The 17771-nt window shown below is 46.6% G+C and overlaps 1 protein-coding gene across 1 annotated transcript; it reads right to left on the bottom strand.

The window, feature by feature from the left end:
* Window positions 1-2617: 2617 nt before the first annotated feature.
* LOC107118805 (C-X-C motif chemokine 13-like) lies at window positions 2618-15913 on the bottom strand. The gene is made up of 4 exons (XM_015421180.1): window positions 15850-15913; window positions 6919-7057; window positions 6729-6812; window positions 2618-2661 (listed from the first exon to the last, which is right to left on the bottom strand). Exons 1-4 carry the CDS (start codon window positions 15911-15913, stop codon window positions 2652-2654), a joined length of 297 nt encoding a protein of 98 aa, XP_015276666.1. The 3' UTR covers window positions 2618-2651.
* Window positions 15914-17771: the final 1858 nt, after the last annotated feature.

Here is a 17771-nt window from a genome sequence, read left to right as displayed (position 1 = left end):
TGAAGTTACTCAAGTTCAAATTGAGAGCCAAACATGACCGATCTGGGAAAGGATTCCCCACCGTTCCTTCACTGCAGCTATCTAGGTCCCCGGAAGGACTCAGGAACCTGACGGGAGGGAGGTCAGTTGTTAGGGTTGCCAAACCTCTTTATTCCTGCGGCGGGGGGCTCCCGGATGCTGTCCTGAGCGCACGAGCGCGCCGCATGCACATCACCCGAATGTGACGTGATGACGCCGGGCACGCTGGGGGCGGGGCCACAGCCATTTGAAGGGAAAACTCTGTTTTCCCCTGAAATGGTTGTGGCCCCGCCCCCAGCGTGCCCGGCGTCATCACGTCACATCCGGGTGACGTGCACGCCGGGGTGGGGTTTCCCCCGAGGCCCGATTCTGCAGCGGCGGAAATCGGGCCTCCAAAGCGGGGGGAAATCCGCCCCCCGGGGGGACTTGGCAGCCCTATCAGTTGTACAGGAGCCTGCATTTCCCTCTCCTCTCCCAGGTAGGTAACAGATGGGAGGGGGAAAACCTGGTCATGAGAACTGCCGGGGCAAAGCTGGTTTCTGATTCTTCGGCCTTTGTTCAGTTGAAAAATTGCCACTGGGTAGGGGTGCCACTGTCCATACAAGGCTTTATGGTAGATGTGTCTGAAGAGGAAAACTTTTGAACATGCAGTTATGTACACAAGTCCTTGTCCCAGGTCCATAGCTATGGTGGGGCTTTGGGGGGCTCTGCCCCCTCTTAAAGGCACAGCCCCACAGGAATTTCTCCTGTAAATGCTTTTTTTCAGATCATTTTTGCACATTCTTTTTAAAGGCGTGAGCTCCTTTAAGCAGAGTGGGTTGCTGTAGTTCACTAATTCCCCCACTGAGCAAGGGGGTTGGAGGAGGTGACCTCTAGGATCCCTTCTAACTCTGTGTCAAGAAACTGGTCTCCTTTAAGAGAGTTTCTCTGCCTAAGTGTTAGCTTTCTTGACTATAGGAATCATCATCCCCCACCTGCTGGCTTGTTGTCAGAATTGTTTCTTAGGCTGGCAGAAGTGATTAACTTGCAACGGCTGTGAACTGTCATCTAAAGTGGCTGACAGCTTGCACTTTAGAGATCCATCCTGGTAACAGCTTTCTTTTGGCTAAATGGTTTACAGGCTAAGGGTGATGGCTAGCATAAGAACACCTCTGTAGAATAGACCGCTTGAGAAGACTTTGAGAGAGAAGAGTAGCCAAGTCCTAACCCTCAGAATTCTGGCTTTTCTTTCTGCACAGAGAACTTTAGCCCCACCAGAGGGAAAAAAAATTGCCCCACAAGCCACAAAATCCTGGTTATGGGCCTGCGTAGACCTATTGAATAAAGATTGCTGTGAATTGTTTTCTATGTTTTGTCAGCGGCCTTGAATCTCAACAAGAAAGGGGAGCTGCAAATGAAGTGAAAGAAAGCAAATCCAGAAGAATAAACAGATACATCTCAGTTGTACATTATCTGGGAACTGGTGATATTATACTGTGTCTAAATATGGAGGTTATATTTTGAACAACCTCGCATTATGGGCGAACTTCTCAGGACTACCTGGCTGGCTGCTGAGACGAGAATGCTGGGTGGGATCCAGCAAGGTAAAGGTAAAGGTTCCCTTGCTCGAAAGCTAGTCAAATCCGTTTCAAAGCCGAAGAGCCAGCGCTGTCCGAAGACGTTTCCGTGGTCATGTGGCCGGCATGACTAAACACCGAGGCGCACGGAACACTGTTACCTTCCCACTGAAGTGGTACCTATTTATCTACTTGCAATTTCTTGCTTTCGAACTGCTAAGTTGGCAGGAGCTGGAACTAGAGACGGGAGCTCACTCCATCATGCGGCACCCGGGTCTCGAACTGCTGAACTACTGACCTTCCACAGCCTGCAGTTTAGCGTCTTAACCACTGCAGCTCCATGGGATCCAGCAAAGCAGTTAGTAAATTCTTAGGCATCAATAACATGTATTTTGACAATAGTTCGGGATCCTAGCTGCGAGGCCTGCATAAACTCAGGTCCATTGAAACTAGCTTATCTGGTTTTTGGTCCACCCCAGGTCAGTATTGCCAATTCTCCAGGGTCCCAGCTAGAGGTGTTCTAAATCACTTACTGCCTGGTTGTTTTAACTCGATATGCTGGGGATTGAACCTGGGACCTTCTACATGCTGAGCAGATGCTCTACCACTGAACTATGGCTGCTTTTTGAAGGATACTGTTTCTGGGACAGAAGGACTCCAGGTCTAGATTAATTTGCTAATCTACAATCATGAGCACTGGATGTTCACTCTTTAAAACTGACAGTACAGATCTGCTTGGCTTTGCCATGTATAAACAACAAATAACCAAGAAACTGGGAATGACGTCCATGGAGATATTTTAGAAAAATGCACAGCAAGAGGTAAGTATGTGTATAGCAGCGGGAGTAGCTAGAAGTTTTAACCTGTTTTAAGGCAAATTTACATTCCCTGTGCTTCATCCTAAAAATTCAGATCAGTTGCTGATGCTTACCCCTCTTAAGAAAAGGAAAGACATTTCAGGCGATGGTACTGAGTAAATATAATGAAAAGAACGCAGATACAGGGAAAGGGAACAATGGAGTGAATTGAATTGGTTCCTCCTGGCTTCATCTGTGGCTTCCTGTCCTGGTCACTTTACTACGATTGTCTGTAATTTAGAAAAAAAGGGAAACTTGTTAAGCAACATGATGCAAGCAAAGAATGCATACCTATGAAGAACTTCGTGGGGGGGGGGGGGAAGGATTGCATATCCATAAACGGCTTACAGTAGAAGTGACAGGAACTTAAGGATACACCCTAACAGCCAATTTACAGTAAAACAGTTCTATATTGTATTGTTTTGTTCCTGTAGTGCAAAATTATACTGTAGAGTTTACAAAATGCTACTTGCATAATCTTGATAATCTTTGAGCAGGTGTCTGAGACAGAATATCCCTGTTCTAAATTAGTCTTTACAACGGCCGTTGCTACGGTGGATCGTGATTATTGGCCTGCCATTGCAGATAACAGGGCTTGGGGTTATAGCCGCCTAATCAGTTCAAGGCAGAGCGGAGATCTGAGCAGGTGACCGCAGTTCCTTAGTTCTCACTGCTACATATATGAAAATTTGTGTGTAGAGAAAGCCTGCTTTGCCGGGAGGGCGGGGTACAAATGAGATTAATACATTAATTAATTAATGGCTGAAAGGCAGCCCCCAGAGAGTCAGTTTGGTGTAGTGGTTCAGAGCAGCGGACTCTAATCTGGAGAACCGGGTTTGATTCCCCAGTCCTCCTCCACGTGAAAGCAGCTGGGTGACCTTGGGAGAGTCACGGCTCTCTCAGGACTCTCTCAGCCCCACCTACCTCACAAGCTGCCTGTTGTGGGGAGAGGAAGGGAAGGTGATTGTGGCGGAGTGGTTAAGAGCAGTGTAATCTGGAGAACCAGGTTTGATTCCCCCTCTCCTCCTCCCACATGAGGCTTGTTGGGTGACCTGGGGCCAGTCTCATTTCTCTCAGAACTCTCTCAGCCTCACCTACCTCACAGGGTGTCTGTTGTGGGGAGAGGAAGGGAAGGGGATTGTAAGCCTCTTTGAGACGCCTTCAGGTAGTGAAGGGCAGGGGTATAAAACCAACTCTTCTTCTTCAACGGGAGTAACTGGAGGGAGGGGGCTCCAGAATGTCACCTGCCATTTTCTTCTACAACTTCCCTCTAGATACGTTCCCCCTGCAGAGTTCCAGATGAATGCTACAAATGTGGTAGAAACAGCTGAGACCTCAGCAGTGGGAAATTGAGTGGTGGGGAAATGACTGTGGGTCCCTTTATTTATTTATTTATTTATTTATTCGACTTTTACCCCGCCCTCCCGCCAAGGCGGCTCAGGGCAGCTTACAATAGTTTAAAACCAACATAACAATTTATACAATATAAGTCTAAAACAATACAGTCAATAAAATATCCAAATACACTTATTAAATTAAGATTAAGACGTGGTGGCCTTCTGTTATAAAGTGCTAGAACCGTCAGTGTGGTCTGAGCTATTGAAACGCTTGCCGGAACAGCTCGGTCTTTCCCACTTCTCTACTGAGAATTGTATTTCCGTATTCTGTTTTTAAGCAAAAAGTGTGGGGTGGGCTGTCAAGGGGTTTAATTGCAAATGCTGGAACTCCTTGTTTGCAAAAAGCAAAACAAGCAGGGAGGAGGTTACCAGTAATGAGATCAAACCAAACATACAAAAGCAACCTTGAAAAGTGGAAACAAAATCTGTTTTTTGCAAAAATATTTATAGTGTTATAAGTTGTAAAGTACAAGTAAAGTTCAAAATGTGTAATAACATTAAGAGACATACAATCACAAGAGGGACATTAACCCTTGCTGAAATACAATCTTAAAGGGACCGAGCCATATTCTTTATGCTGCAAGGACAGAGAAAACCATTCCCTGTAGCACGAAGACTTCAAGGTTTTTACACACGACGGGCCTGTTTCGAACCGATATCTTTATCAAGTTGTTGAGTCTTCATACAGCTTGTAGGACTTCCACCAATTTCCCAAAATTCACAAGTGCATGGTGGCCAGTGTCCCTAATGACGAGCTTGAGATAGCCGCTAACTCCTTGTTTGGCCCCTACACTAGCTGGGAGTAAATTGTACTCCCACTGACTCACCACTCAGAATGTTCTTACTGCTGGAAAAAAAATGCCACTGGATTTTGTATTGTGTGGGTACCAAGACTGGTGTCTGGAATCCCCCCCCCCCCCAACAAGTTATGGGGGAGACTTTAAGTGCCCATTGCTAAATTTCACATCTCTAGATCACGGAGAAGACCCTTTTAGGTGACTGGAGGGAGTCAGCCTGTCTTTAGGAATACCGGGTGGTTTTAGCCAGTGTTTTTCACTCAGTCCTGTCCATTTCCCTCCTTACTCTCGCACTGGTCTTACACAGCTTTTGTCCATGTAGATCCCACGATTGTTTTGTTAAGGGGATTCCAGGAAAGGAGCTCAAGAGATTCAGAAAGGACTTTCATTTTGTGATCTCCACCACCACATCAAGGAAGAAAGAAAAAAAGTCTTCAAGAATGGTGGAATTAGCCCTGACCAATGCTCCCTCTAAACTGTGGAGTCCTGTGAGCACAAATTCTACTTTGTGAGCTACTTGGCATTCAAGTTGTGAGTGAGCGATTTGGCAACTGCATAAATTAGTTTTGCTCTGGAGCCCTCCTTCCTGAGCTAGGACAAAAATGTGTGAGCCAGAGGCTAAAAAACTGAGCTAGCTCACACTAACTCAGCTTAGAGGGAACACTGGCCCTGACTACTAGAACCTGCACAAAAAAGGGGGGAAGTTGATATCTGGTAACTTCAAAATGATTGTGTATATCACCTTTTTTTTTGCTGTCCCTTTGCTCAGTAATTATGATGCCTTTTCTTTTTGTAATCATTAGTTTTGACTGCAAGTAAAGCTTTTGCTGTGTGAACTCCAACCCAAGTCAAACTAGGATCTTGCTAGCAAATGGATGAGGAACAGGACCAAGAAAAGCCTGGAGTTGTGAACAGAAAGAAGAATCTTTGAAGAGACGCAAATAAATGGCCCTGTTTCCTGGAATAGCTTTACCAGCTTCTAATGGTAGTGGCAGTGGTAAAAGTTGCTTACACCTTTAAACGATGGCATTTCTTTACTGCAATTTTAAACTCTCTTTTTTATAGCAGTATAAGGCTAGAGTGGTATCTCTTCATTTATTGTGTCTTGAGGTCTAGCAACTTGGCCCCTGCCTAGCTAGGTAAATTCTACACCTTGATAGAAGTGCCTGTGATACACATTTTGTGTGTATGATTTTATATACATCCACATTGCAATGATCATGAAGCCCCAGTGAAGCGGCTATATGTTTTTTTTTAAGCAAGCCTGTAATGATTCCTTGTTTCATGAGAGTGTGTGTATGCCTTCAAATGCTTGGTTGGAGTGCATGGTTAGTAGACTAGAGTGATTGAGAGAGACAAATGTGCTGTGATTGGTGGATGACAGAGTGTGGGGAGGGGTTTTTGAAGTGAACCTGTGTGGTTGTGTCAGTGTGTCAGTTATGAGAGACAGTTAGAAATCAGTTGGAATTGTTCAGTTGGAGAGTTAAGTCAGTGAGTGTTCAGTTAGTTCTGAGTGAGTTCTTAAAGAGTGCAGTATATATGTCCTTAGCCTGTGTGGCTGACTATAGGAAGAAAGAGTGACTCCTGTTAATGTTGGAACTGAATGTCAAAACAAACAAAAAGTAAAGGAAAAAAGACAGTGTTTGTGATACAGTTGATAGACATATTTTCATGTCCCTTTATCCGAGATAGTTACAGAATAACCAACCTCATATTTTGTTCTTACTTTAATAAATTATCTTTTGTTCAAGTTTATCCCCGAATTTAGTTCTATCTTTCCTCAGGACCACATAGATCCCTGAAAAGCCCCGACTCTAGGTCACCTTGCCAGCAAAAGAAACAGAGAGAAGGTTTGGCAATCCTTAAATTCCTGGTGGCAGCAGAAACTACCCCGTTTACAAAAGCAAAGAGCACATTTAAAGGGAAAACCAGTCCTCCCTAATAAGAGGACGCCACAAAGCCAGATTCGTATTGTGATCTAGAGCCTACTAGTTGCTGGGTGTGCCTGGAACTGGATTGGAACCAGGATTTTTTGTGCCAAGTATTATGTGATATACACCCTCCTAAGTAACCACGTTAGGGACTAGTGAATAATAAAATTACCTCTGTGTCAAGATCTTCAGTAAGTCCTGAACCCAGGCAGCGTTGGGATTGACACAGATCTTCCGGTCCTTTTTTGTGATTAATCTGAAACATCATAAGAGGATCACTCAACCTCAGCTCCTGTCTTTTCAATGAGCTCTTAACAAAACCAAGTAGTAGGAAGAAGAGAAGGCCTCTGGCCTTGACTTACATGACTTCCTTCCTTCGGCAGTATACACTCTGAGGAAACACTTGAACGGACTTAAAGTGCGAAAGGTTGACGGCAGCCGAGGTTTGCTTGGCACATTTGCATCTTCTCATGTGAACGACAAGGCTTTCTATCGGAAGGCCTGCAAACAAACGTAAGATGGCAATGCTCATTTTCTGTCACAGTGATTTCCAATGCGGTGTGAGCGCCACAGATGGGTTTCCTGGCATCCATTTGCTTATTTGACAAAGCCCAACCACCGGTACAGGTTTTCCTCGACCTCACTGGGGCAGGAGGAGGTCGTTCAGTGAAACCCAAGAAGTATCACATTTGGAAGCTGCCTGTGGACACAATCAGAGTAAGCCGTCTCAACTGTTGCGTGACGATTGGCTCGGAGCCAACCTGCATCCCGTGGCAGCCATTTTGTGGTTAGTCTGCGTGAGCAAAATTTACTCTCATCCCCTGTTCTTAGACCAAGGTCTTGAACAATAAAACTGAAAAACTTAAATAAAAAGCATTGTCTAAAAACACCTCCCCTCGACACTACTTCGCAGCCTCTAGAAACCGAGCAGCAAAATAAGTACATTTGGAATCAGAATCCCCTCAGAGGAACTGAACCTTTTGCTCTAATGTCGCTCGACGAAGCGCAGTCCATTTATCAAGGCGTGGCATGATCCATTTTAGCCTAAACTGGAGCACATAATTGTAGAACATCTCGATATAAAGACAGCATTCCTCAATGGAGAACTATCTGAGGAAATATTTATGGAACAACCTGAAGGTTTCACAGTCAAAGGACAAGAAAATTAAGTTTACAGACTCAACAAAGGACTCTATGGACTAAAACAAGGAGCAAAGGCTTGGTATGACAAAATGGCAGGACCAGAGGTAGATTCGGGGGGGATCGCGGGGGATCGCAGTTCCCCCGGGTGAGGTGCGGGGGGCGGGGCACACGACGGAGCCCCGCCCCCTTCTTCCGGCTGCACCCTGCTTCCAGCCTCATTCTGTTGCAGAAGGAGGAAGAAGCAGGAGGGTAAGTTGGCGTCCTCCCCCTCTGCCTGGCCGAGGCCACTCCACGTGGCCTCTGCAAGGACTCCCAACCCAATCCAGGAGCTTCCCCGAGGTAGCTGTGTTAGTCTGTTCCTGCAAAATAGTCCAAGAGTTCAAATAGCACCTTTAAGACTAACAAATAGCACCTTTAAGACTAACCATTAAGACTAAGACTGAGTGGTGGGTGTGGCCTTATGACACACTTCCAGTGATGTCAGGGTGTGTGGCATATGCTAATGAGTTATGCTAATGAGTTCCCCTAGCTCTTTTTCTACAAAACGACCCCTGGGCAGGACTATTGTAGAAGCAAGGATTTGAGCAAGGGAAAGCTGAACCTTGCCTGTTCAGTTCCAGACAATAAAGGACACTGCAGGAGAATATGTACAAGAGAGTCCACTAGGGTTGCCAAGCCTTCGGTCCGGGCTGGGGTTCCCCCCCGATTTTCAGGGCTTCATTCCACTGCTGGCGCAGCAGTGTCCCTGTCACAATGTAGGGCTATTTGGGGGCAGGAACGCACAAGAACGGAGTTCCGGCTGGCTCCTGAGTTGGCCACACCCAGCAGGAACTCATTAGCATAATAGGCCACACCCAACAGCAGACACTCATTAGGACTGGCTACATTAGGGGTCTGTGGCCTAACATGCAAATGCGTTCCTGCTACAAAAAAAGGCCAAGGTTTTGACAACAAAGTAAACAGAATAAGAAGCAAAAGGTGGGTGTAGTTGGATGACTACACTTCTGGTAACATGCGGGGTGTGGCTTAATATGCTAATGAGCTGTGCTGTCAGGGGTGTGGCCTAATATGCTAATAGTTTCTGCTGTTGGGTGTGGCCTATTGTGCTAATGAGTTCCTGCTGGGCTTTTTCTACCAAAAAAGCCCTGTCACGATGACATTACCCATAAGTGACATCATCAGAGGTCATTTCGGGGGGGATCGCGGGGGATCGCAGTTCCCCCGGGTGAGGTATGGGGGCGGGGCACATGACGAAGCCCCGCCCCCTGCTTCCGGCCGCCCTGCTTCCGGCCCTCATTCAGCCAGGAGGAGGCAGGAGAAGAGGGAGGGTAAGTTGCTTCCTCCCTGCCTCTCCCCACCCCTGCCTGCCTGGGGCCAGGGAGGGCCTTCGCGGGGCTTCCTTGCACTCCCGCCGGCCTTGCAGGTGCACCGCCGGGCCCCTCATGGGGGTCGGCAGTGGAGCTGCAAGGCCGGCGGTGGCCGGGACTATTGGGGGCGGGGTGTGTGGCCTTATGACACACTTCCGGTGATGTCAGGGTGTGTGGCATAGGCTAATGAGTTATGCTAATGAGTTCCCCTAGCTCTTTTTCTACGAAACGACCCCTGGATATCATCATGTTGCCAATGTCATGGGGGGGTTCCATTGTAGTTTTGGGGGAAACTCTATGGTTTTGAGGGCAAACAACGCATAGAGTTTTGCCCAAAAGCTAAAGCAGCACCCCCCCACACACCGATGTCGGCAACGCAATGATATCACTTCCGGGTGACGTCATCCTGGCCAGTGCTCCTGCAAGAAGATCTCTGATGCCAGCCAGGAGCCCCCTGCCGGCAGCTGGTAAGGACTTGGGAGACCTAGAAACCGCTAACTCGAGTTTTGTGGTTTGTCATGCATCCCTCTGGCAGCCATTTTGTGATGGCGGCCACTCCCTATCCTCAAAATCCCCAGAGTATCCACAGACCCAAAAAGAATGGGGTGCCGCTCTTTCTCTATACACTCCTTTCATTTAACCTTTATCCTCAAATTGCCTCTGCAAAGTAGCCTAGGCTCAGATGGTGTAACTGATCTGCTGTCACCAGTGTTCCGTCTAAGCTGAGTTAGTGTGAGCTAGCTCACAGGTTTTTAGCCTCCAGCTCACAGATCTTTGTCTTAGCTCAGGAAGGACGGCTCCAGAGCAAACTCATTTATGCAGTAGTCAAATCGTCTGCTCACAACTTTAATGCCAGTAGCTCACAAAGTAGCATTTTTGCTCACAAGGCTATGCAGCTTAGAGGGAACATTGGCTGTCACCCAGAAAGCTTCACTGCTGAACGTGGGTGTCATCTTGGATCTCTCCGGCCAGTGGTGACACGTTGTTGGTACAAGTGTGAGTGAGGAAGGTATAGTCTCTGCAACCTTTGACCACAAGGAGCAGATGCGTGCCAAAATCTCCAAGCTGCATGCAAAGAAAGGCTGTGTACATTAAACATTTCTTAAAATTACGAATGGTCTGTGTGGAGAAAATATGAATAAATTATTCCACTTCAGCAAATTTGCCAGAGTTTCCTTTCTTTGCAGAATGCAGAGTGAAAGGTAATCTGTAGTTTGCCCCTACAGGGTATGGTTGGCAACCTCCAGGTGGCGGCTGAAGCTCTCCTGGGGTTACATCTCCAGGTGACCAAGATCAGTTTACCCTGGAGAAAATGGCTGTTTTGGAAGGTGGACTGCAGAGCTATTTTGGGGCAGGAACGCACAGGAACGGAGTTCCGTCTGGCTTCAGAGTTGGCCACGCCCACTACAGCCAAAACCTCTACGCTTGTGGCTACAGAGGGAGAGCCTGGAGAGCTAAACCCCCCCCCCCGGCAACTCCAAGGCGGGCAGCCCGGGGGGTGGGCTGGAAGGATCGCGGAGGCATTTAAATGCCTCCCTGTGCCTTCCCCGGCCCATCCAAAGGCCGGCTTGCCTGGGCTCCCTGCAGCCATGGGGCACCCAGGGAAGGCATGGGGGCATGGCCTAATAGGCTAGTGAGCTGCACTGTCAAGGACGTGGTCTAATATGCTAATGAGTTTCTGCTGCTGGGTGTGGCATATTATGCTAATGAGTTCCTGCTCGCTTTTTCTACCAAAAAAGCCCTGGTGGACTGTATGGCATTATGAAGGAGGAGGAGGAGATTGGATTTATACCCCACCCTTCACTACCCAGAAGAGTTTCAGAGCGGCTTAGGATCTCCTTTCCCTTCCCCTCCCCACAACAGACACCCTGTGACACCTTATGAACAAAAATTCTTCTTTGTGAGCTACTTGGATTAAAATTGTGAGCGAGCGATTTGGCTACTGCATAAATTAGTCTGCTCTGGAGCCATCCTTCCTGAGCTAAGACAAAAAGCTGTGAGCTGGAGGCTAAAAAACTGTGAGCTAGCTCACACTAACTCAGCTTAGAGGGGACACTGCCTGTGAGGTATGTGAGGCTGAGAGAGCTCTGACAGAAACTGCTCTTTTTCAAGCACAGCTCTTATCAGAACTACTGCTTGCCCAAGGTCATCCAGCAGGTACAAGTGGAGGAGTGGGGAATCAAACCTGGTTCTCCCAGGTTAGAGTCCGCGCACTTAACCACTACACCAAACTGGCCCCACTGAAGTCTGCTCCTCAAAGCCCAAACTCTCCAAATATTTCCCAACCCTGAGCTGGTAACCATACTCCAGAAATTCCTTTGAGGAAGCTCACAAAGTACAAACTGCAGCAGAAACAATGTAAAAAATTATCAGTATTAGAATAAACCATCCAAAAGTAAGGCAAGGGCAAAGAAATCACACAAAAGAGCACACAGCCTTCTAAAACGATACCCATAAAGCAGTCCACAGGCTAGAAGCTGAACATAAAAAATAGTTCAGAAAGATGGAACCCATCAGCTTAAAAGCCTGGGTGGAAGAAATGTTTTGGCTTGGTGCCTAAAGGATGGTGAAGCGGATGGCAGCAGGACGGCATTCCAAAGGTGTGCTGCCACCGGTGTTCCCTCTGAGCTGAGTTAGTGTGAGCTATGTAATGATTCCTTGTTTTTAGCGAGAGTGTGTCTTTAAATGTTTGGTTGGAGTGCGGTGATAGCAGAGTAGAATGATTGAGAGAAACTAGTGTGATGTGATTGGTGGATGGCAGAGTGTGGGAGGGGGTTGCTTGGAATGAGGTGTGTCTTGAAGCCCTTCAGTGGGAGTTTTGAATGAGAGTCTGTCAGTGAGTCTGTCAGAGAGAGAGAGGACAGAGTGCTGTGAGAAAACCTGAAGTGTTCAGAAAACATGTTGTTGAAAGTTTAAATGTGGAAGAGTTACAAGAAGGATCTGCGACATCCTAAAGTTTAAAAGAAAACTAAGCACAAAATAAAGAGCTTAGCCAGAGTGAGGGTCTATTGAAAAGGAGATTCTTAATAGAGAAGGATCTTGTGACCAAAGACTGTGTGTGACACCCTGACAGCTAAATTTTCCACTTTCTCTTCCCCTAAACAGTTATAGTTAAGAAACAACTTATTTATGTTTAAAATTTTATTCAATAAATCACATTTTGTTTGAGTTCCAGAATTCAGTTCAAATCTTTCCTCAGGACCACAGAGACCCTTGAAAAGCCCAGAAGCGAGATCACGTTACCAACAGCTAATGAGAAAAGATTTGGAATTTGTTTAAATTCCAGGTGGCAGCCGAATCTACCCCGTTTATGAACACGAAGTATAAATTTAAAGAGAAAACCAGTCCTCCCTAATAGAGGACCCCACAAGCTAGCTCACAGTTTTTTAGCTTCTGGCGGACACATTTTTTGTCTTAGCTCAGGAAGGATGGCTCCAGAGGGCAAACTAGTTTATGCAGGAGCCAAATCGCTTGCTCACAACTTTAATGCCAGTAGCTCACAAAGTAGAATTTTTGCTCACAAGACTCCACCGCTTAGAGCCGTGGTGGCGAACCTATGGCACGCGTGCCAGAGGCGGCACTCAGAGCCCTCTATGTGGGCACGCGTGCCATCGCCCCAGCCAGGCCCAGACCGTCATTAAAGTGTGGAATTCTCTGCCGAAGTAAATGAAAGCATTTGGGATTGCTTTCCTTACTTTGTTTGGATCATTTTATGTTAATGTATGAGTTGTTTTTTTCTAAACTAAAACCTCAGTATTCAGGTTAAATTGCCGTGTTGGATCTTTGTGATAAATAAGTGAGTTTTGGGTTGCAGTTTGGGCACTCGGTCTCTAAAAGGTTTGCCGTCACTGGCTTAGAGGGAGCAAGCCCTGCCTCTGGTCTGCCACCTGCTTCCTCTCTGGAAGCTAGAGTATTGACAGCACGACCTGGGAGCAGGATCTTAACTCGTCATTACTCACCCTGAGCCTTGCGGTACAGGGGAGGGAGGGCTAGTAGTCTAATAAGATAAATAAATTAACTAACTGATGGACTGGACCACAGCATAAAAGTGTGAAAGGGAGAATTTGATCCCTGTAGGTGAGCAAGGCGAAAGGTTTGTCCTTGGAGCTAGCTGCACGGCTCGTCCATAGGAGGAGCTGCCTTAAGTGATGGCGGTAGCATTTGGAAACCTGAACCCAAAAGACTGAGCAAAAACTGGTTGCAGAATGTCATCTGGCTCAAGCACCTTGCCCCAGGAACTTTCTGTCAGAGAAACTCTTGCAATTAAGTCATGATACATCGGTGAATATTATGGATTTTTGATACCTACTACTTGAAAAGACAGACCAAGAGTCGCTGTTTTCATTCATTCTCGGAAGAAGAACAGTATCGAAACTATAGAGCATTCCGGAGACCATCGTCAACACATCATTTATTGTCTTGTATATTTATATAATTTTCTGCACGCATTTTTGTACAATTTTGTGATTATTATTGAAATATTATCTAGCGCAGTTACCTCACAGTTTTTTTCTTCTTTTTGCGGTCTGCAGAATGTCATCTGCCAGGTATGGCGTCATTACCCCTTGTCTGCTGAGGCAGAGAATGCAGGGCTGTAGCCAGGTGTGTTTTTTTACTTCGGGGGGCATTTAAATAAGTCCGGGGGGGGCACTATGTCAGGAGTGACAAGAGAGTAAAAGTTTTTAAAAAACGAGGGAGAGGGAGAACCACAGTAGGGAGCAGACGTGCCCTGTGGAGTGCCTCACCCGCAGCCAGCCAGAGGTACACTGCCGGCAGACAGGGCAGGGCGACGGCACAGAATGGCATGGTTCTGGTGTGCGTGAAAAATAAGATAAACTGGTTGGATGGGAAGTCGGGGGGCCCTGGGCGGTAAGTCAGGGGGCCCGGCCCCAAGATGCCCCCACTGTAGCTACGGGCCTGAGAGAATGGCTCATCAAAGGCTGCCTAGTTGATTGAGTTCATGGCAGAGGTGAGGTTTAAATCAGGCCTTTCGTAGCTCAGGTCTCTAACCACTGTGACATACTACCTCTACACCGAGATGGACTGCTCGCACGTTTCACGAGAAAAGGCAAAAAATCATAGCAATAGCCTGGATCTAATGTGCACTCAGGGAAAGGCATACAGATTTTTGCTGTTTTCCTTTTCCTCTCATGCCGTCCCTTTTGAGCTCTTGAAAGATCCTTATGGATAAGTGGTCACGCGGGTTGGGGAGTTGCAGTGAAAAGGGGCAAGATCCTTTCTGCTGCTTGCCCTTTTGCCCCTTTCTCACTGCACCCCCTAGACCTGCGTGGCTGTTTGTCCACACGGGTCCTGTAGGGCTACCATATTTTGAAAAGGCAAAAAAGAGAACATATTTCCCGACTGACTACTTCAAACAAGTGATCACTATGACAGATCTCATTTTGAAGACCCCCTACTATTTCAGCTGAGCTGATTGCTGCTGACTAGGAATATCCCTAACCTTCCAACCCAAAAAGAGGACATTTTCATTTTTCTAAAAAGAGTCCAAAAGAGGACAGACACCCAAAATAGAGGACATGTCCTCTAAAAAGAGGACATCTGGTGACTCTTCTGGAAGTCTATATTAACTTCCAAGTGTGAGGAGAACTTGACCAAAAAAAGCCCACTAGCACCGTCCACTGACAGGCTGCTGAATCCATTTCAGTGAAGCAAAATGGTAAACCACAGATAGGTGTAAAAATAGACGGTTTTAAAAAGTGCTTTAGTTTAAGAGCAGAAATAATTTCACCATACTTGAAGGCTTAAAATTCCAAGATCATTACAAGGGGCTGGATCTTGTAACCACCTTCTATCATCTTATTCCAGAGGAAGCTTTCAGCCACAAAAGCAAAAATCCTCATTTAGCGGATGAAAGTTCAGCCCGGGTTTGTGTAAAGGTTGGTATCATGCTAATAAGACATAAACCCCTTTGGAAGACATTCTCCAACCAAGCACAGCTTCACATGTATATGAAATCACACATTTATCCTACTTGTTCCCTCAAGGAGTATGGGAAATCCAATTTGGTGTAGAGCCAGTTTGGTGTAGTGGTTAAGTGTGCGGACTCTAATCTGGGAGAACCGGGTTTGAGTCCCCACTCCTCCACTTGATGTGACCTTGGGTCAGTCACAAGCTCTGGCACAGCTGTCCTTGAAAAAGAGCAGTTTCTGTCAGAGTTCTCTCAGCCCCACCCACCGGCTCACAGGGTGTCTGTTGTGGGGAGGGGAAGGGAAAGGAGTTTGTAAGCCGCTCTGAGACTTCTTCTTCTCTTCTAAATGATTCTCCTGTCCTCTGCGGATTCTCACAACTCCTGTCTGAGGTGATTTCAGAGGGGAGCCATATTGGCCTGCAGATACTGGTACCTGATGAAGGAAGCTTGGACTTTCAAAAGTTTATACTTCCGACATCTTGTTGGTCTCTGAGGTGCTACTGGACTCGAATCTAGGTGTTCTCTGAGGGAACTGAAGCTGAGAAGGAGTGACTGGCCAAAGATTACCCAGCGGACCTCATAGCTGAATGGGGATTTGAGCCTGGACCCCTGTTTGCTCCTAATCTGATAATAGCAAAAAACTGAGGGGTAGGATGCAAGCACTTCTGTATAACCCCAAACATGCAGCTGGTAGGAAAAGCTCTCTGCACATGCTCAGAAATAATATTGATTTTATCCTTAACACCACAGGTTCTAAGGTTGAGCTCTAGCATGAAAAACAAATTTGGAAGCAAAACCGCAGTTCAGGTTAAGGCCCGAGTGAGTAACGGTGAAGTAAGACCAAAGTTACTTACCCTGGAGTAGAAGGATGTTGCTCATAAGCAGCCCTAAGGTCAGCGCCACAATTAGACCTTTCATGGTGGTTCCGGATGAGTCTGGCCGAAAGGGAATCCTTCTCTTTATACCACTCCAAAAAGGGAACTTGGGGATATTACAGCGGATGGCAGAAAGCCCCACGGCAGACAGGAGAAATCTCTCTGCTTGCATTTGTAAAGAATCTAGAACTTCCCTGCACATTTCTTCCTCCTCAGACTAAGTAAAGAATATATCAGGTTAGAGGGGCAAATCAGAAGTTATGCAAATGTGAAGCAGAAGTAAGTTGGCTGCTTCATCCACCCGATGTTGGGTGAATGGGAAATTCTCAGTCAAATCTGCATTTACATTTTTAATCAGTTTCATGCTGCAGTGACGCCATCTTTCTCTGTGCTTGTTTGAATGTTGTTTGGAGAAGATTCTTTTAAAGCAGTGTGGAGGTGCAATGACAGCGGAGCCGCCATGAAAGGGCAATAAACATATGCGGATGTGCAAAAGTATGCTAGCATTGTTGAGGTGTGAAAACGACACCAAATGTAGACAGCTTTTTTAAAGACGGTGTCAGAAGGCTGGGACACCGGTGGGAAAGACAAATGCAGATTCGAAAGTCAGTATTGTTCGTTCAGACTGGCAGCGGCTCTCCAGGGTCTCAGGCAGAGGTCTTTCACATCACCTATGGCCTGGTACTTTTGGCTGGAGATGCTGGGGATTGAACCTGGGACCTTCTGCCCACCAAGCAGGTGCTCCACTAGTGAGCCAAGGCTCCTCTGATATGATAAATGGACGAACACCACACAAGAAACCCATTTATTTTCACAGAGCTTGCATAGGAAAACTGGATCTTCCCTGTTATAATCTGCAGGGATTTATATCCGTGTCAGCGGGGCAGGAGATGGGATGGGACCCATAGCACTTTATTCCTCAGGACTAAACTAGTATTGTGAGCAGCCCAGGGCAGCTGCTGGCAATGTTCTCCCTTTGTTGAGTTTTCTTCATTATGTGGAGTCACCACCACTGAGGCCCTGCTTCGACTTCCGTTCTTTACAGATGTCGTCTATTAGGTGTACAATGTTTTCTGCAGTGCCTTCCCCCAAATTTGGGCAAGATGTTGTCAGGGTTATGTCCCCCCCCCTTCTGTACTGTCTTTTGGAAGCCAGCAGGGCTGCTCAATAACTCACTGGTTCAGTTTGCGTCCCACTCACCGGCTACAATTGGGGACCCAATCGTTCACTAAGCAGTTTGGCAGAAGCATCTGGATGACTTCAGTTGTGCCCATTTGCTCCATTAAAGGAGGACTAGCAATAGGTTCGGGGCACAGAAAAGCTCTTACTTGTTCTCACAAGCCACAGTTAATCTGTGGAACTCACTGCCACAAGATGTGGTGACTGTCTGTGTTCTATGGCCAGCTTTAAATAGGGGTTAGAGGGGAAAAAATCACAGAAGAAATCTAACACTGTCTATGAGCTAGGTCTCCCAGACCTTAACCTGACATTCTAACCACCACACCACTCTAGCTTTCAGAAATCAGGCAGATTTCTGAAGTAGCTGCATTTGTAGGGGAAATGGCTGGATAACCCAGACGAACCTTTATGTGTGTGTTTTCATTGCTAGAGAAATCTTGCCAGTTCCTCTGTGCATCAGCATTCGTTTTCTATGTCCCGCTAGGTCGCTGTTTGGTTCAAAGATTACAGGTGATTTTTTCCCCTTCACCCCAACTAACCTGTTTACTCTGCCAGGAGGGTAATTCCTGCTTTTGAGCACATGACTATGTGATTAACAGTTTACAGGAATTTGACGTGTTCTGGTACAAGAACCTTTTTTTTTTTAGATCTGCTTACCTCCATTTTTGTGTCTGTCTTTTCCAGCACCTGCATTCAAGCCGAGAAAGCAATCCGGGCTCTTC

This window comes from Gekko japonicus, unplaced genomic scaffold (assembly GCF_001447785.1).
Source record: "Gekko japonicus isolate JY-2015 unplaced genomic scaffold, Gekko_japonicus_V1.1 scaffold644, whole genome shotgun sequence".
Taxonomy (NCBI): domain Eukaryota; kingdom Metazoa; phylum Chordata; class Lepidosauria; order Squamata; family Gekkonidae; genus Gekko; species Gekko japonicus.
The sequence above is the reverse complement of the archived record's forward strand: the minus strand, read 5'-3'. Positions and strand labels throughout refer to the sequence as shown.